This window comes from Eptesicus fuscus, chromosome 17 (genome assembly GCF_027574615.1).
Source record: "Eptesicus fuscus isolate TK198812 chromosome 17, DD_ASM_mEF_20220401, whole genome shotgun sequence".
NCBI lineage: Eukaryota > Metazoa > Chordata > Mammalia > Chiroptera > Vespertilionidae > Eptesicus > Eptesicus fuscus.
Genome location: NC_072489.1, coordinates 21,336,102 through 21,356,650, shown reverse-complemented (window position 1 = coordinate 21,356,650; position 20,549 = coordinate 21,336,102). Strand labels below are relative to the sequence as shown.

Here is a 20,549-nt window from a genome sequence, read left to right as displayed (position 1 = left end):
TTACTAAAATGTAGACTTTAATCCACCATCATTAATGGAAAAGGTCAGCCTGAGTACATAGAGTGCCTGAAGATATTATGTAATGATAGCACAAAGCTACGGTGATTAGCAAACATTCTTAAATGTTGCGTATTTTATCTTTATCCTATTATTCATTAATAGAGGTCTGGTGCATGAAATTCGTGCACGGAGTGGGGAGAGGGGGGGAGTGTCCCTCAGCCCAGCCTGCACCCTCTCCAATCTGGGACCCCTCAAGGGATGTCCGACTGCCTGTTTAGGCCTGATCCTGGTAGGATCGGGCCTAAATGGGCAGTTGGACATCCCTCTCACAATCCAGGACTGCTGGCTCCCAACTGCTCACCTGCCTGCCTTCCTGATTGCCCCTAACCACTTCTGCCTGCCAGTCTGATCACCCCCTAACCACTTCCCTGCCAGCCTGACTGATGCCTAACTGCTCCCCTGCCAGCCTGTTTGCCCCTAACTGCCATCCCTGCAGGCCTGGCCCCCCCAACTACTCTCCCCTGTAGGCCTGGGTCCCCCCCAACTGCCCTTCCCTGCAGACCTGGTCACCCCTAACTGCCCTCCCCTGCAGGCTTGATCGCCCCCAACTGCCCTCCTTTGCAGTCCTGGTCCCTCCCAACTGCTCTCCCCTGCTGGCCTGATCACCCACAACTGCCCTCCCTTGCAGGCCTGGTCCCTCCCAACTGCCCTCCCCTGCTGGCCATCTTGTGGCGGCCATCTTGTGTCCACATGGGAGCAGGATCTTTGACCACATGGGGGCAGCCATCTTGTGTGTTTGGAGTGATGATCAATTTGCATGTTACTCTTTTATTAGATAGGATAGAGGCCTAGTGCATGAGTGGGAACTAGCTGGTTTGCCCTGAAGGGTGTCCCGGATCAGGGTGGGGGTTCCCTTGGGGTGTGGGGTGGCCTGGGTGAGGGGCCTGTCGTGGTTTGCAGGCCGGCCACGCCCCCCGGCGACCCAAGTGGAGGCCCTGGTATCTGGGGTTTATTTATCTTCTACAATTGAAACTTTGTAGCCTGGAACAGAGCCAAGCCTTCTGCTTGCTCCGTGGCCGACAGCCATTTCTGTTGGGGTTTATTTACCTTCTATAATTGAAACTTTGTAGCCTTAAGTGGAGGCCAAGGCAGGCCAGGGCAGATGGAAAGCTTGGCTTTCTCCATTGCCAGGGAAACCCAAGCCTCCCACCTGCTCTCTGTGGCTGCAGCCATCTTGGTTGGGTTTATTTGCATACTTGCTCCTGATTGGCTGGTGGGCATGGCTTGTGGGTGTAGCAGAGGTATGGTCAATTTGCATATTACTCTTTTATTAGATAGGATTCTTCGAATATGTTGTACTGCGTCCATTTCTATATTAGTTCAGTAGTTTGTGTATATAATTCATAGTGAAAGGGATTCCCAGACCATCTTATCCAAGTCACACTGCCCTCTCTCAGCCTCCACATCATGATCTGCAGGAGTCAGAGAGAACCCTGACGCTCTATATGCCCCCTTCCCCACAACATTCACAGCTTTATGACTTTGGAGACTATCAAGAATAATTCCATCTTCCCTAGCTGGTTTGGCTCCGTGTATAGAGTGTTGGCCTGCAGACTGAAGGGTCCTGGGTTCAATTCTGGTCAAGGGCACATGCCCAGGTTGCAGGAGGCAGCCGATCAATGAATCTCTCTCATCCTTGATGTTTCTATCCTTCTCTCTTCCTCTCTAAAATCAATGAAAATATATTTTTTTAAAAAAGAAGAATCCCATCAACTTCTTTGTCACCACAGGAAACCCAAACTTCCAGGGTTGTCCTTCACTACTATATCTCCCTAATCTCATCCTATTTTCTTATTCCCAACCCATGTTCAGAACCATTATACTAGGTTTTCTGGAGATGATAAAATCCTTCATATGTTCCATCTGTTCCTGAATATTGTTACCTCCTTTTTGGTATCATTAAAATGCAACTTGAACAAGGAGTGATGTCAGCAAACTGGTTACAAAGGTATTTCTAACACCCATAACTTGCCAGGAACATCTTCGCTGAAAGACAATAGTGCACTAGAATATAGTTCATTTGAAATCATCCAGAACAAAAATGAAAAAGAACATTTTAAAAGTTTAGAAAGCCTACATGAATTATGAGAATTTATTAAAATAAATAATTTACACATTACAAGGGTCTCAGAAGGAAAAGAGAAGGGGAAAAGGAGCAGAAAACTTATTTAAAGAAATGATTGCTAAAAACTTTCCAAATCTGGGAAGGGATTTGGTTATCCATGTTTATGCAGCTAACAGATAAATCCTACATTTTAACCCAAAATGACCCTCTTCATGACACATTATAATAAAACTGTCTAGGCTTTTTTTGCAGACGCTGCCCGTGACCAGCCATGGTGAACCCCACCGTGTTCTTCGACATCGCCGTCGAGGGCGAGCCCTTGGGCCGCGTGTCCTTCGAGCTGTTTGCAGACAAAGTTCCAAAGACAGCAGAACACGTCCGTGCTCTGAGCACTGGGGAGAGAGGGTTTGGTTATAGAGGTTCCCGCTTTCACAGAATTATCCCGGGATTTATGTGCCAGAGTGGTGACTTCACACGCCATAACGGCACCGGCGGCAAGTCCATCTATGGGGACAAATTTGAGGATGAGAACTTTGTCCTGAAACATACAGGCCCTGGCATCCTGTCCATGGCAAATTCTGGGCCTAACACAAATGGTCCCCAGTTTCTCACCTGCGCTGCCAAGACTGAGTGGTGGGATGGCAAGCATGTGGTCTTCGGCCAGGTGACAGAGGCATGGATAGTGTGACAGCCATGGAGCACTTTGGGTCCAGGAATGGCAAGACCAGCAAGAAGATCACCATTGCTGACTTGGACAACTCTAATAAATCTGACTTGTGTGTTATCTTAGCCACCAGACCATTCCTTCTGTAGCTCAGGAGAGCACCTCTTCACCCCAATTTGCTTGGAATGTTCTATAATCTTTGTGGTCTTGCCAGTTTATTGGGTTCCATAATTTCCTTACCACTTCTCAGTCTAGCTGGATTGCAGAGTTCAATTTATGACTATGAAATAAAAACTAAACAGTTAAAAAAAACTGTCTAAAATCCAAGACAGAATTTTTAAAGTAGCAAGAGAAAAAAGAAACTCCCCATATATAAGGAAACCCCCATAATGCTATGAGCAATTTTTTTTTTTTTAGCAGAAAACTTGCAGGCCAGGAGTGAATGGTATAAGTACTGAAAGAATAAACATGCCAACCAAGAATACTTTACCTAGCAGTGCTGTCTTTCAGAAACAGAGAAATAAAGAATTTAAAATATAAACATTTTACCAAACAAAGAAAAACTGCTTATCCATCAGCTGAACCTTGAAAGGTATGTATGGTTTCTATTGCCATCGAATGAATAGAGGCCAGGATTGCTGGTGCTAAATCTTACAATGCACAGAACAGACCTCACAATAAAAAAATTGTCTAACAAAATATCAATAATGCTGAGGTTGAGAAACCCTGTACTAATAAGAATAATACTCCTCTGTCTCATTAAGAGTGGTCAATGACTATTATATGTTAATTAGGAATGCTTTTTTGGCTAACTAAACCTGAAAAAAGTGGTGGTTTATTTTCCTGAAATAAAATTCATAGGGATGGCTGCTCACAGTAGAACAGCATCAAGAGCCATAGCAGTTATGAGACAACTGCTACAGGTGTAGGCATTACTACTATGTACAAGGAAGAACGTAGAAATACAGGAGAAAGCATTAACACTAACCACATCTGTTCCTTTTATCAGAAAAGCAAAACCTAACATCTCAGTGGACCGATCTATCTTTAAGGGGCTCTGTAGATAATTTAAAAGGTGGTACTTGCTTTTGTAATTGACACACTGATCACATTCTGCTTTACAATGTGCTATGGTTAGATACTAATTTAGGAAGTAAAACAAAAGTAACTGGTAGGCCAACTACCTCCTCTTTCATCATAGCGTGAGAGACAAACTAAAAAGCTATTGATTAGAAACAAACATAGTGAAAAATCTTGGAAACTCTTCAGGGAACATTTGGGAAAGCAGTTTAATTACAGAGAACAAGCTCAGATGTTGGCAAGAAAAGTCGTTCTTGACTAACTGGCTGGGGTCCTTCAGTGATATTACAGCCTTGATAAAGGAAATTCAATACATGTCAAAGCTCAGAGATGATGTTAGAGCCCAGAGGTATGAGGCTTTTGAATCTCTACGCAGCCATCCCAGCTGGTGGTATAAATTCAAGACCCTTTGACTTACAGTTAAAATGAAAGAGGCGTGTTTGCAATCCAGTGCACGGATAATACACTCCTCTCCCCCTAGGGAAGCACATGTCCTAACCAGTCTAACATACTTGAATTTAGATTTCTGTTTGGTACTTAAATAATACGGACCCTGCTGAACTTTATATAAGTCCCAGTAGATGCAATCTATACATAAAAGGCTAAGTGACCGACCGACCGTCCACTCGACCATCCGACCAACCGGTCGGTACATATGGCGCGCACTGGCAATTTAAAAATAAAGGTTGACTCACACATGCACGATACATATAAAGCACCAATCGCACGCATGTGTTTCGATCTGTCATTGTCAGTTTGTGAATTTGACATGTTTTTGTTGACATTCAATGTAAACCACATCACGATTTATTCATCGACAGACCAGCCGGTACACATGACGCGCACTGGCGATTTAAAAATAAACAGTGACTCGCGCATGCATGATACATATAAAGCTCTCACTGGCGCCAATCGCACGCATTTTAATTTTATAATACTATATTATATATACTATTTTGACATGTAATTTTTGCAGTAACTTAATTACCACACGAATCTTTCTTCTAATTAATTTTCTTTCAATGTGCATGAATCCATACACCGGGCCACTAGTATATTCAGATTTCCAAATGGACCTGAAAAGATTTAACCTCTGAGGTTTCTGCTAAAAAGAAAAACATATGAACTAGAAAGTAAAAGGTGTGTGTAACAGCAAGTAGGGAGAGGAAGGAAGATATCTACTCAGGAGATCATGAGAAGCCAGCAGGATGGACACTCAGAATAGGTAAGAGTTGGGACTAATTGAAGTCTCCAGGTTTGTTTGTTGTTGGTTTTTCATTTATCAACGAGAGGTAAATGCTATAGTTAAAGTAATTTCATACTGTAAACCTGAATTTCTCATCTTAATACTTTCCAAATAAAATTTTGATTAGACTAACATTCAATAACTCATTAAAAATACAGATTCTAGAAATTCCAGATAAACTATTTTCAAACTTTTGAGGGTTGGTGAAATCTGAGGTTCAAATTTGAGATTCAAATGATTTATTTCCACACCAAAAAAATGGCTTACAGCAGACCACACAGATATTGTGGGTTTGGTTCCAGACCATAGCAAGAAATCCAGTATCTCAACAAAGTAAGTCAGAATCTTTTTTACTGGTGGAGGGTCTTGCCTTCAACACAACATCTGTGTGTAATAAAACAAGGTGTTTCTGTATTTCATAGATCATTTTATGCTCTTTAAAGTTTACTTAGTTACCATCATAGTAAGTAGGATAAAAGGGCAATTTATTTGGGGGACTTAGGGCTACAAATAAGTAACTGAGCAATTATGACATGCATGTCAGATAATGGGCACCTGATGAATTTCTGTAGCCATTCATTATACTCCTTTGTCATTTATTTGCCCACAATGATAAATATAGAGTTTCTTTGCTCTACATATTCTCCTAACTACACATCAACCATTTAAAAGGCACCTAAAAATGTATGTCTAGGGTCCCCAAATATAAGATTTGACCTTTTGTGAGCAGCACTCACTACATACACATATACATAAAATATTTTTCAAATATGTTTATAATTACAGTATAATGAAATATTATTATGAATTCGCTATCAACATAATTGTTCTAATATTTTTAACCATCATTCAAAGGCCACTTTTATAATTAAAAGAACATAAGGTAGGAGTCAGAATACCTGTGTTTTAGTCCTAGTTGGGCAAGTCACTTAAAAGCTACCCGTAAGCCTGATTCATCCTATGAAATACGCAGACGCTATTACCCGCCTGCCTAATTCACAGGGCAGCTACTGATAATTACATGCTATGATCCCCATGAAAGTGTTTAAAAATTGAAAGACATTATACAAAGACAGGATTGCTATATGTAAATACAAATAAGAATATAGTATGTAGGGAAAAAATGTTAGAAATCATCACAGGAACAGGATGAACAGCAAAATGTTCCTTTTCCCAAAGGCAAAGCAGGCACCAGTTCACATTTTAAAAGCTCTCGGTCACTTTTTTTTTATAAACAAGGTCAATATGTGACAGATCCAAGTTTAATACAAACCACTTGATCAAAATAAGAAACCCAGGACTTTAGAGAACAATAAATCCTCAGTGGAGCACAAAATTAATCTGTGGAGCATACAGAACACTATAGCACGGGCAATATGGCTATTATCAAATGAACCCCAATTTCCATACAAGGTATTATTGTTTTGTATTGTGCTGAAGATAAAGTAGTAGAAATCTGAGAGGCCTTAAGAACCAATTTCTAGATTACATTTGTACTCAAAATGGACCAGATAAAGTCTTGTGTCTGAGAAAATCTAAAGTACAATGGGGATTTTATTAAATTTTTCAACCTACTTAGAAAATCTGAAAAGAAAGAACATATCTGTAACCTCTGGAAGAAGAATGAAAAAGAAAGTAAAGTGGAAACATTTGACAAAAGACTATGTAATGAACAAACGAATGTGCCTAGGGATTAACTATAGTCTGAGAGGCGGGACTGCAAAGGTGGCCCTTGTGATGGGCTGTTGAAGTTAATGCAACAGATTTTCATTAAGTTAGTACCCAGAATACCGCATGTTATGGGTGAGAGGAATATATGTGATGACCTCTGCCAGGCTCATCAAATACTAAAAGACCAATTTTTTTGTAACTAGGGGAAAGTTTGATCTACTCAAGTTTCTAAATGAGTGGTATATAGTTAGAACCACAGATGTTTCAACATTTGCTAATGAGTGCCAAGGGCAATCAGGAAGATGAAGATATTTTGTAATACCTAAGAAAGACTTCATGAGTAATGAAAGCCAGAAACTGGTCTTAGAGAAGTGGTATGATTTGGGTAGGCGGGCAAGCAACTACTGTAACAAGAACCAATTACGTAATTTTCAGTCTTAAAGGGAAATGTTTTAAGGGGCTGTTTCCATGTTCATCTTCCTTTTTCCCTTTTCACTTTTTAGACAATCAAGTGCGTTAGCAGAGGTCATTAAGAGGAATCATGCCAAAAACCAGTGATTTTTAGTGAATCCTAAAACCTTAGCGATTTGGGATACCAAATAAATCAATTAACGGACATCAAGCCCCCACTGCCATGGTTCTAATGAGTGTCTCCCCTCTGTGTGACCACCTCCCAGGACTCATAATTTCATGAAGCAATTAGTTCTCCTGTTTCAGAATATGTTACAGATATAAATTGGAGATCTCTAAAGTATTTTAAGTATACAGACAAATATTTCCATCCCCCATCCATAAAAACACTAAAAATTCAAGGGGAAACATCTGCATCATCATAATAAAAGACTTGCATAGAATTTTTAGATTCCAAAGATAGACCATCTAAAAAGAGCAAAACCCAGACCTGCCTAGGGTCACAAAGCAATTTAGGGGCAAAACCTGGTCTAGAAATTCAATCTCCTACTTCTTCAGATCTTTCCAGTATGCATTAACTGTCCCTTCTATCCTAATCTATGTGGTGCTCCATACCAAGAACCCGACACTTTGTTTCACAGCCTTCTGAAAATAAAAAAGAAAGTTTAATAATCTCTTGAGATTTATTTCCCTTTCTCTGTGCACTATAAATCTTTCCAATAAAACAAGGTCAACAGCTACTTGATGTAGCTCTAAAAATTGTAAGAGGTTAATTGGAAGATGCAGCACAAAGCTTCAGCTAAATATACCAGCCCCTCCACATACCACCGCCTTCCCCGCTGCAGAAAGTCTTTCAGATAAAACACAGTACATTTTAACTCCTGTTATTTGTGCACTCACTGCCTATGGAAATTACATGCAAAACATACATATGGAAATTCTACAGATTTACCATTTCTTCATAAGCACTTTCAGAGGAGGAACTGCCAACATTGGGTGCCACTCACAGGTGGCATCTCCAGCCCTTCTTGACATGGGAAGCCCTGCCCAGCAATCACTGCCCTTCTGCCTTGTTTTCCTTTGCTTTTTCCTTTCTGTGGGGTAATTAGAACAAGACTGCTACCCAGCTGTAAGCTACGCACCATATTCACATGTTCATTGGAAGCTGTTTGGTAACTAGTTTAATACTTTAAATTATTACATTCATTTACTTAAAATAAACCACATCCTAATGTAATGCTGGATCCGATGTGATAGAATTTTGTCGAGGACTGTAGCATCTATGTTCATCAAGGATATTGGCCGGTGGTTCTCTCTCTTTGTGGTGCCTTTATCTGGTTTTGGAATTAGGGTAATGCTGGCTTCATAGAAAGAGCTTGGAAGTGTGCCTTCGTCTTGAATTTTCTGGAATAGTCTAAGGAGGATAGGTTTGACAAAGGAGGCAAGAGCATACAATGGAGTCAAGTCAGTCTCTTCAATAAATGGTGCTGGGAAAATTGGTCAGATACATGCAAAAAAATTAAACTAGATCATCAACTTATACCGTACACAAAAACAAACTCAAAATGGTTAAAAGATTTAAATGTAAGATGGGGAACCATAAAAATCTTAGAAGACTCCATAGGCAGCAAAATATCAGACATGTGTCATAGCAATATCTTTACCGACATAGCTCCTAGGGCAATGGAGACTAAGGAGAAAATAAACAAATGGGACTACATCAAAATAAAAAGCTTCTGCACAGCAAAAGAAACCATCAACAAAACAACAAGAAAGCCCACTGCATGGGAGAACATATTTGCCAATGCTATTTCAGATATGGGTTTAATCTCCAAAATTTACAGGGAACTCATACAACTTAACAAAAGGAAGATAAACAATCCAATCAAAAAAGGGAAAAGGACCTAAGTAGATACTTTTTGAAAGAGGACATACAGAAGGGCCAGAGACATATGAAAACATGCTCAAAGTCACTAATCATCCAAGAGATGCAAATCAAAACAACAATGAGGTACCACCTCACACCTGTCAGAATGGCTGTCATCAACAAATCAATAAACAAGTGCTGGCGAGGATGCAGAGAAAAAGGAACCCTCCTGCACTGCTGGTGGGAATGCAGACTGGTGCAGCCACTGTGCAGAACAGTATGGAGTTTCCTCAAAAAGTTAAAAATGGAACTGCCATTTGACCAAGTTAATCCCACTTCTAGGACTATATCTCAAGAAACCAGAAACACCAAACAGAAAGGATATATGCATCCTTATGTTCATAGCAGCACAATTTACAATAGCTAAGATTTGGAAACAGCCTAAATGCCTATCAGCAGATGAGTGGATTAAAAAAACTGTGGTACATCTACACAATGGAATACTACGCTGCTATAAAAAAGAAGGGACTTTTACCATTTGCAAGAGCATAGATGGAACTGGAGAGCATTATGCTAAGTGAAATAAGCCAGTAGGAGAAGGATAAATATCACATGATCTCATTCATATGTGGGATATAATGATCAACATAATCTGATGAACAAAAATGGATCCAGAGACAAGAGACAAGGTAGCACTGAGCAGACTGTTCAACCTCAGGGAGAAGGCAGGTGAGGGGGTGGGGGTTAGAGAGCAACCAAAGGACTTGTATGCATGCGTATTAGCATGACCAATGGGCACAGACACTGAGCAGTGGGGGCTTGCCCTTGGGGGTGGGAGTGGTGGGGGGTGTTAATTGGGGGAAAAAGGAGACATGTAATACTTTAAACAATAAAAAATAAATAAAATAAAATAAACCACATCAAATGAAAAAAGGTCATCAAAAAGCCCCTGCCCATAGAAGCTACTCCACTGACAGTTCATCAAAAGCCAACATTAGTTTCTTTTATATTAACTTTTTTAATTATCTTAAACTAAACACAGTTATGGAAGGGGAGTTTCTGTCAGGAGTTTTCCAGGATGTTTTCTCTAGCTAACTCTTAAAACATCTATTGAAAAGAGTGGAGTAACTTCCATAATCGAAGGAATCCTGCCAATACAGAACCCAGGTACTGATTCCTGTTAGTCCCAGTGCTCATGTGGCACACAAAATAAAATTTTTATTGAAATTGCATTTATTTGATCAATTTTCCTATCAATTTATTTTTTTATTTTTTCTTTATTAAGGTATTACATATGTGTCCTTATCCCCCCATTGCCCCCACCCTCCCTCATGACCAAACCTATTTGAAGAAATGCTATCAATTTATTTTTATCAATTAATATTTTAAAAGATTGAAAGCAATGTATAATAAACACATTTAAAGTAATAATTAAAACAAGAATAGACTGAAGATGAACTAATGAAGGTATGTGATAGAAATTATATCAGAAAACCTTAGCTTGTAAGAACTACTGCAATTAAGCTCAACACTTAGTCAAGAGCTTCCAGGCAACGTAGCTCCCATCACCTGATAAAAGCGGACCCATCTGTTTTTCTATATGCTGTATACATTACAGGTAAATGCCTCAGTAAGGAGATAGAGTAGTGTAATGGCAAAAGCATGAACTTTTCACATAAGTCTTGAGATTGTATTTCTTACTTAGTCTTATTACATTTCTTAATAAATTTGATTTCCCTTAATTTTTAATAATTTTATTTTTCTTAATTCATCCTTAAATATGGAATCCAACTTATTTCTTCACTTATATATTCAACAGGAAGATGAAAGAAGCTAATTTGCTCTGGACCTACCCCAGCTTTATATGCATTATGCTCTTTAATCCTCAAACAGTCCTGGAAAGAAACGATTACCTTGCCCATTTTATGGCTGAGGAAACTAAAGCTCAGAGAGATTAGGCGATACTGATAAAAAGCAATGTTGGGATTTATAGTCATTTGACTAATTGCAAATTAATATTCTTGCAGATGTGATCTTGTTACAAGTGTTACCTGATAATTTATTTGGCACCAAAAACCAACTTAAAAGATAGTATAGAAAAAGAATAAAATCTAGAATAAGTCCTTGAATTTTAAGGATTTTTCACTCCATTTAACCTCATTAACCTAACTACAGCTATGACACATATATTTTGGGATTCAGTGATCAGTTAACAATAAGTTCTAATATATGATCAGTCAGTAGATATGTAGTGAGTTTCACTAAATGGCAGCAGCATGAAAAGCACTGACTATAATGAACAAAGCAAAAATAAACCACTCTGACAGTGAGCAGTCATGTTCACTAAAATCCAAGATGTAGACAATGTAGAGGTAAAAATAATCTGCAGTGTTTTTAACTTTTTCTTCAGGCTACTGGAGAATGCCTGTTCCACCTTAGGTCAGACCAGCTGTCTGTCAGGATTAATGCTCTAATACTAAGAACCACTAACTGACTCTTTACTGTTTGCACCATTAAATTCTACAGAATTAAGATAAATTTATACTTGAATAAAAGACGTTGCTGTATTGCTCCTAGTCATTATTTATATATTTATACATTACTTTGTACCAGAAGCATATAGAGCAGCTTATACAAACACATAAAATGCAAATTAGCATAAATTAAACGTGGCTTGAAAGAAAAAAGGTGAAGACAAAGTGAGTTGTACATCACTGTGGTGAGCTATATATTTGGCTCTTTTTAGTAGTCAACTTGAAATAGGAAAATATATCACTTATAGGATTTATTATTTTTCAAAGGGCTTATTTTCATTGCTTAAGAGAAATAGTTATCCTTGGTATTAAGATGTTTGGGTGATTTCTCCAAATCATTTTTTAAAACATATGTGAGCTAGTAAACAACTATCTTCATTTGTCATTCTCACAATATATGCAACAATATTTTCATAGGTCTGGTTTTTATTGTCCTGAAATAAAAGAAAAAATAATGAATTATATGTTTAGGTATAATCTTCTATATCCTCTAAGAGAACAGATTAATGTTTAACAACTTCCCAGGCTCACAGTCCTGGGGGGACAGGAAAACTAAGATAGGTCCTGGAGGCCAGGTTCATCCTATTTAATAAAACTCTAAGCCAGAAAGGAAAGGGAAGAAATATAGGGAGCCTGTACAACCCAGGTTAGAGAAAGAGCTTTCCGAGTGTTTACAGTGGAACAGGAGAAACTCTGTACCTGCTGCAGGTGGGAGAGTTTGAAAATGAGGGAATGAGAAAAATACATTTAAGACAGCTTTACTGTGTTATATGCAATAATTCTCCTTTGGCTACCTGATAAGACAAAGTAGTAAAGATATAAATTTTCTTTAAATTATTTCAGTTGCTACTTTGTTGTTTCTTTGAATGTGAAATGCTACCAAAACAAGGCTAGCTTTGTGTGGCATATATCCCAGTGTCCTCTGTATACAATAATAGCATCCAGGCCTCCTGTGGTCCCAGCCATCTGCCCATTGTCTCGCAGGGCACGAGAAGGGACCTCTCCATCTGTCCGGAATTTACTTATGCAAGAACAATATCTTTTCACTTTTTTAAACCCTAGAAGTTTTCTTTTTAAAAGTACAAAGGACATAATGGGGGGATTTGAACCCCAAAAGCACCCCCATCAAATATAATTTTGAGGTGTCTCAAATCTTTCCAGGGATCGTTCAGAGCAGTGGTTTCTAGCCTTCTTCACAAACGTTCCCGGGAAAGGCTGCACTGTTACCTTTTGATTGCAAAAATACATGTGTGTGTTCTTAGGAGCACTGGTTTAGAGGAAGAAAAAATAATATACTGGATAATTCTCCCACTCCAAATCCATCCTTCCTGCTTCCCCACCCCATTCTTCTAAACCAAGACTGCGGGTTCGACCTGAGCATTCTGAGCCCCAGGCAGCAGCACCACCCGGCCAGACAGCTTAGTCCAAGAACAGCATTCGCACAGCGGGCTGGGCGGCAGGCGGCAGGCGTGGGAGCGCGCTGCCTGCTGGGGACACACCCTGCAGGGTCTCAGACACAACTTGGGGAGTGAGGGAGGAGAGCAGGAGCCTCTGCAGGCCTTTGCAGTAGACCTTTCATAATAGTCTAGCCCCGTGGTTGGCAAACTGCGGCTCGCGAGCCACATGCGGCTCTTTGGCCCCTTGAGTGGGGCTCTTCCACAAAATACCACGGCCTGGGCGAGTCTATTTGGAAGAAGTAGCGTGAGAAGAAGTTTAAGTTTAAAAAATTTGGCTCTCCAAAGAAATTTCAATTGTTGTACTGTTGATACTTGGCTCTGTTGACTAATGAGTTTGCCGACCACTGGTCTAGCCTCATTGGTGCACTCAGGGCAGTAAGAGGGAATTTCGATCAGACACATCATGAAAATAATATCTTCTGACCTGCTTATGTGTCCACATTGTTTTGAAGATTTAAATGAAATGCAGGGGAAAAATGCACTTAGAAATCGTCAATATAAGTACACGATAATGTTGGAACTAACTTCCAAATTAAAAAAAAAAATACTTATAAGTTGGGTTTAGTATTAACCCTGATTATAACTCAATTGCCACGCACTTTAGAGACAGTACTTCTAAAAATATACAACACCTTATTTGGAGACTCTGAACTAGAAGCATAGGAAGTTCTCACTTTTTATAACCAGTCATTAAATTTCTTTCCTTTATTTACATTCAGCCCTGTTCTCCACTAGGGGAAATTCTTCTGAGCAGAAATATTTCCTTACACGGCCCTTACATCACACACAGGTCTCAGGCAGGATCCGCCTCCGCCTTTATGTCCATCTCCTTCTGCCCTGATAACATGCCATCTTTCCCACCCTCTCTTCAGATGACAAAATGGGCCTTCCTCGTATTCTTTTACCTTAACATCTGACTTCAGTATTTGTTTGAACTTGTTGAAGGACTTCTTTAAACATTAGCAAAAACAGACAATGACAAAATATCCCAGAGAAAAGAGAAAAGGTGGGGATGGGTGGGTGGAAAGAGATCAACCAAAGAACTTATATGCATATATGCATAACCCATGGACACACAGACAATAGCATGGTGAAGGCCTGGGGTGGGGGGCAGGCTAGAAAGGGTCAATGGGGAAAAAGTGGGACATATGTAATACTTTCAATAATAAAGGTTTTTAAAAAATTAATGCCTTAACCCAAGGGGGTGGAGGGAGAAAAGAGAAAGAGTATTGGGGAAAATCATCTTAAAATATTGTAGGAAAAGATAGAAAAAAAACAGACTTTAATCCCAATGATCTTGGTATATGTGACGTAAATGAAATATGAGAGGCTTTATTTGTTTCTCACTAAAACACTGAGAATTATAAAATAGGAAGTAATGCCTGTGACTTATTAATTACCTGACTGATACTAAATAATCGAAGGAATCTGGCCACAGATTAACATGAGATCCTCATAATGTCCATCTCAAAACAAACCATAAATGGTTTTTGTTCATTTGAAACTGATCAAAAACATAAAATCTTGTCAAGACTTAAGCATCTGCTTGGACTTTATTCCAAAAGCTCCACTCCACCCACATGTTCTCCTTTAAGTCTTTAAAGTTCTGACCTACAACGGGAGGACCATTAGCTAAGTCAGCATGGGAGGCCGGCAGTGCTATCAAACAGCCGCTCATATCAGTGTTGTAACGTTACAAAAAGCCTTCCACCAAATGGGAGATCACATGGGTATCTGAAAGACGCATGCTCGCTCTGCAACATGCTCCAGGAATCTTAGCGCTACACAAACTCCATAGACTTAACTTTTGGCAAAGCCAGAGCAGTTCTCCAAAATCTTAACATATTCCTCACAATACTGGCTAAGGTCATTTTGAACTGGTATGACTCAGCCAGCTTTTACATAACAATATTTATATTACAATGATGGTTCTCACCTCTAGGATGTTAGTCAAACAGCATTCTGATTACAAACTCAAATAATAACACAGGGAGAGAGCATCAAGTCTCCATAAAAAATTGTTTACAGCAACTATAGTTATTCAAATTATTTCTAGAGAAAGCCTATCCCCTAGGCCAGTGGTCGGCAAACCCATTAGTCAACAGAGACAAATATCAACAGTACAATGATTGAAATTTCTTTTGAGAGCCAAATTTTTTAAACTTAAACTTCTAACGCCACTTCTTCAAAATAGACTCGCTCAGGCCGTGGTATTTTGTGGAAGAGCCACACTCAAGGGGCCAAAGAGCCGCATGTGGCTCACAAGCTGCAGTTTGCCGACCATGGCCCTAGGCCAATGTTTTGAGGGCATTTTTTATTACTAAATAGCTCAAAAGTGCCTTTCATGCTCAGCAGGCATATAATAGGCAAAGAACTGATACACTGGAAAAACTACCCTAAGAATATAAATAAAAAATTCTATAAAATTTGTCTTATGTGCCCAACCATGTCAAAAACATGATGTACTATATCAGTTATTCATCAACAACAAAAAGGAAAATTGAAAACATTTATATTTTAATCCTGATTTTTACTATACCATTCAGATTTTTCCATCATCTTATTTAACTTAAATTTTACTTACATGCAATATTTCCCCACATACATATTTTATTAGTATCTTTTCCTTAAACATGAAAGAAAGAGCAGTTTCTCTTCACATCCAAAACATGACCAATTAAAGCTTCACCTCTAAAAATAAATCTAATTCTTAACCATAGGCTAATAATGCTTAAAGGAATCTCTCTGCAAGTTGACACCAAATGGGACATCTCTTCTGGACTGCAACACAAGGACAAACTAATGAGAAAAGGTAAGAGACTGTTTGTTAAGAGAGGAAGTGTAAGGGACACTGTAGGAAGGAGCCATTTATAATCATTTTCTCCTCCACATAATTTCAAGCTGTGGACCAGGATCCAAATGGTGGCAGGGGACACACCTCCCACTAAGTGAGAATTGAGATAACCAGCTCTAACAGAAGCAACACAGAACTAATTATTCCCATAAATTTCCTTCACAGTGTTAATACAGAACATCAGCACTATGGTGCTGACAGCAGCAGGCAGGGAAGTGGTAGAAAATTTAGATCCAGCACTTTCCCTTAAAGTTGGATTAGCATATCATACAGTACAAAGCAGAACTAGATGGAGTTATGATGGAACAAGTTTGAGTGTCTAAATACTAGTAGCAGGAAACATTTTCAGATTATAATAACATAGATTCTAAGTGAAAAAGTTACATTAACAATAAAAGCTAAGATTTTTAACATTTACATTAAATCCATTATTCAGTATAATCCCCCAACAACCTATATGGATCAAATTATTTCTCTATTTCACAAACAAGGAAACAAAGGCTTTCTAGGGAACCTTATGACTACCTCTAGTTTAATGTCAACGCCACATGTCTTGGTTTTCATTTCAGGGCCCTTTCCAATATATCAAGCTGCCTGTATATATATATAAGCATCCCGCCCCGCCCCCAGCCGCTTGATGCCTGTGTATGCAAATTAACCTGCCATCTTTATTGGGTTAATTTGCATACTCACTCCTGATTGGCTTGTGGGTGTTGCAAAGGTACGGTCAATTAGCATGTTACTCTTTTATTAGGTAGATATATATAGTATTGGAAGTAACAATGAATTTTTGAGACTATTAATGTGATTTTTAAAATCAGAAAATTATCCAACAACAAACATTAACTTGTAAACATCAATTATTCATAAAGGAAATAAAATATACTAGTATCTTAGGAAGACATAAAATTCAAACTCCATTTGAATCTCAAGAAATAGAATTATATGTTTAAACATCATTTATTGGATATGAGACTATTCAAGAGAACATCCAAAATATTAAATGAAAACTTGAAGCTTTTGAGGGGAAATTTAGTAGACACTATCATTAATATAGTACTATCATCATCATTATCATTTTGATAAAATTATCATCCCAGCTATATAATTTTATTGTTATAATATAAATGTGAAATCAACATATATGAATGATTAAAGAGTGACAAATATTGCTTATAGTCAAATTTTAAAACATTATTAACTTCATAGAATTTTATCAGTATTTTTCCTTAAATGTATCAATGCACAATTGCCACACGAAGTTCCCTAGACTCTGATCAAAATCTTAAATCACTTCATTGGTAATTAGATAAAAATTGCAGTTCTTGGCTAAGGCACTGAAGGCCCTCCATGCTCTGGCCCCTCCTAACTTTTCCAACACCATTTCCTATCCTATGATCCTATGATCCAAATGTACTGAGTATTTTATGCTTTTCCACTTTTACAACTTCATTCTTAAGGTTTGTTATAGCTGGAACATTCTCCATCACTCCTTGTTAAAATGATATATGATCTCAGGGCCTAACTTACATGCTGTATCCTTTGCAGTGGCTTCCCTGAGCCTGTTGACTATAAGAGATCTCTTCCTCCATTACGGCACCTACCACAGGTTGTCTTATGTTTCTGATCATTGTCATACCTCCCAAATAGCTATAAGCATCTTGAGAACAGAGATTGTTTCAAATTTCTGTATTTCACATAACACTTATTTTAGTACCTTCAATCAAGTGTGTATGCATGTAGTCTAAATGTACTAGAGAGCTACAAAAAGAATTTATATCTTGATTAAAATCATTAAATCAAATGTACTCTCAAATACACACACCAAATCATTCAAGATGTCAAATAATTTTAACTCTGTTGTGGATGCTTGTTATTTATAATTAATTTGTTCCCATATATAGCAATCTATTTTATCTCCAACAAATGTTCTGTACCACTAGAAAGTATGAAAAGTAATTCTCCCAGATCTTAAACAGATTTACTTATAAACAAATTTTATAAATAACTGATTAATAAATCAGAAATAAGCTTATAAACTTATTTTGATATCTTGTATTGATTATAAGAATAACAAAATGAACAATTCACAGGAAAATAGTTCCACATATCAGATCTTGTCCCCCTATAAATGGCATATCCTAACATCTGTAGGGATGAACATTTTAGGGAAATGATGATATTGAGGTAATACCACTTTGTATGGTTACCATAGGATTCTTTTTCAGATAGAAAACTTTTAAGTGCTAATAAATAATACACCACTCAATTATTTTTAAATAACCCCAAGTGCACAAACAAGTGGATTTTAGTGTATATGTGTAATTGCTATAGGCAGTAATACTACCCTATTATTTACCAAAATGGTGCTGATAATAGGTAATACTAGAGGCCCAGTGCACGAATTCATGCACGGGTGGGGTTCCTCGGCCTGGCCAGCAATCAGGGCCAATCAGGGCCATCTTGTCCAGTCCTGATTGGGACCGGATGGCTGCGGGGAGGGACCACGGGAGTTTGGCCGGCCACGGGAGCGTACTGACCACCAGGGGGCAGCTCCTGCATTGAGCATCTGCCCCCTGGTGGTCAGTGCACATCATAGTTACTGACCAGTTGTTCAGTTGACAGGTTGTTCAGTCAACCGGTTGTAAAGGTCACTTAGGCTTTTATATGTATAGATAATACGGCCTATAGGGTATTATAAAGATATCATCTTATTAGGCTTGTCTTTTAACATGCTAAACCACACAGTCTAAATTTCAAACACTTAGAAAAGAACTTCAGAATTAAATTACAAAGAAATTTACAATTAAAAAATTAAGAAACTGTCAATTAATAATCTTTGTTGGAATCTTAAATTATGAAAGTTTATCTAATAACATAACTCTGGACTACTAAGTATTGTGTTTATTCAGATATAAAATTTTCAGCTGGACTATTTGTAGGTCAAATAAAAATTAAAAATAAAAGGAAAACAAAAATGCTCATTACTAGTGATCCCATTAAAATAGTGACATCATAAAATGCAGAGTACAAAATCCAGGAATTTTCAATATTAAGACCAAAAAAAAACTACATAATGAAAATCTAAAAAAAGTAAAATCTAAGGGAAAGTATTAAATCCTGATTTAATTCAGAGTGGACCCATCCTAAAAAGCCTTTACAGAAAATCCGTTTGTAATATGCAATAAAACAAAAGAAAGGAAATACCTCTAACAGAAAAAATAAGGTTGTTTGTTATAAAGATGATGTTTCATTCTTATACGAGAAAAAAAATTCTTAATGAGGGTGCTAAATCCAACTACAACCCACTTATATAACTATGAGAAAAATACTTTATCTCTCCATCTGATATCTTACACATGGTGAATAAAACCAAATTTCTATCCAAATATCAGCAAGAGTGTAGTGCAACATGAAAGTATATGTCCACACAAATCTTGTACACCAGGTCCATAGCAACATTATTCAAAATGAACAAAAAGTGGAAATCTAATGTCCACCAACTGATAAGTAGATAAACGATATGTAGTATATCCATGCAATGGAATATTTCTTGACAATAAAAAAAAAAAGAATCAAGTACTGCCAGGCTGCTGTGGCTCAGTGGTTGAGCGTTGACCCATAAACCAAGAGATTGTTGGTTTGATTCCTGGTCAGGGCACATGCCTGGATTGCAGGCTCTATCCCCAGTAGGGGGCCTGCATCTCATTGATGTTTCTATCTCTCTCTCTCTTGTCCTCTCTCACTAAAAATTAATAAAAACATATATTTTTTAAAAAGAAAATACTGAGACATGTTACCACATGAATCACCCTCCATAGCATTTATTCAGTGAAGGAAGCCAGACAAGGAAGTCCACATGTTATATGATTCCTCCTTTCCTTACATGAAAGGTCCAGAATAGTCAAGTCCATACATACATAAGGTAGACTGGTGACTGCCTGGGGCTCCAGGTGGGAACAGGGATTAATTGTACATGGGCATAGAAGATCATGCTGGGGTGAGGGAAATGTTCCAAAATTTGGACTTTGAATGGGTTATGCAACTCTGTAGATTTATTAAAATAATTTAATTGTACACTTTAAATGGGTAGAATTATGATATGTAAATTATACTATATTAAAGCTGTTAATATATACAGTTCAAGAATTTTAAAAATAATCCTACCTAATAATAGACAAATATGCAAATTGACCGTACCTTCGCTATGCCCATGATTGGCCAGGAGGCGCGGGGGGGCGGGACTCGGGGTGGCCGGGGTAGCTGATTGGGCCAGTGGGACGCTGAGCTGCGTCGCCAGCAGCGGCACGAGCTCAGCATCTGCACCATGGCTGTGCTGCGACACAGAAGGGGCCTCTGGGGCAGCGAGCTGACGTCCTGTGGCGCGGACCATCAAAAGCGGGGGAGCTGAGTGCCTGTCCACTCAGGCAGCAGGCCTTTCAGAAGCTTCCGGCGCCTGGTGCACCAGCGGACAGGCACCCAGCTCCCCGTGATCGAAAGGGAAAGCGTGTAGGGGACCCTACACGTGCATGATTCAATCATGCACTGGGCCTCTAGTATCTTATAAAGCTAAAATAAATATATGGCTCTCTATCATAATTAATGAAGACACTGCTTGATTGTGCCTTTTAATAACGTCA

At 38.5% G+C, this 20,549-nt stretch overlaps 2 protein-coding genes across 2 annotated transcripts in view; one reads left to right on the top strand and one right to left on the bottom strand.

Annotated features, from left to right (window-relative positions):
- Window positions 1-20,549, bottom strand: part of CTNNA3 (catenin alpha 3) — a 1,343,669-nt gene that overhangs the window by 1,142,028 nt on the left and 181,092 nt on the right. The window lies entirely within an intron of this gene.
- On the top strand, window positions 2,397-2,813 carry LOC114232912 (peptidyl-prolyl cis-trans isomerase A-like). The gene has a single exon (XM_054728625.1). It carries the CDS (start codon window positions 2,397-2,399, stop codon window positions 2,811-2,813), a length of 417 nt encoding a protein of 138 aa, XP_054584600.1.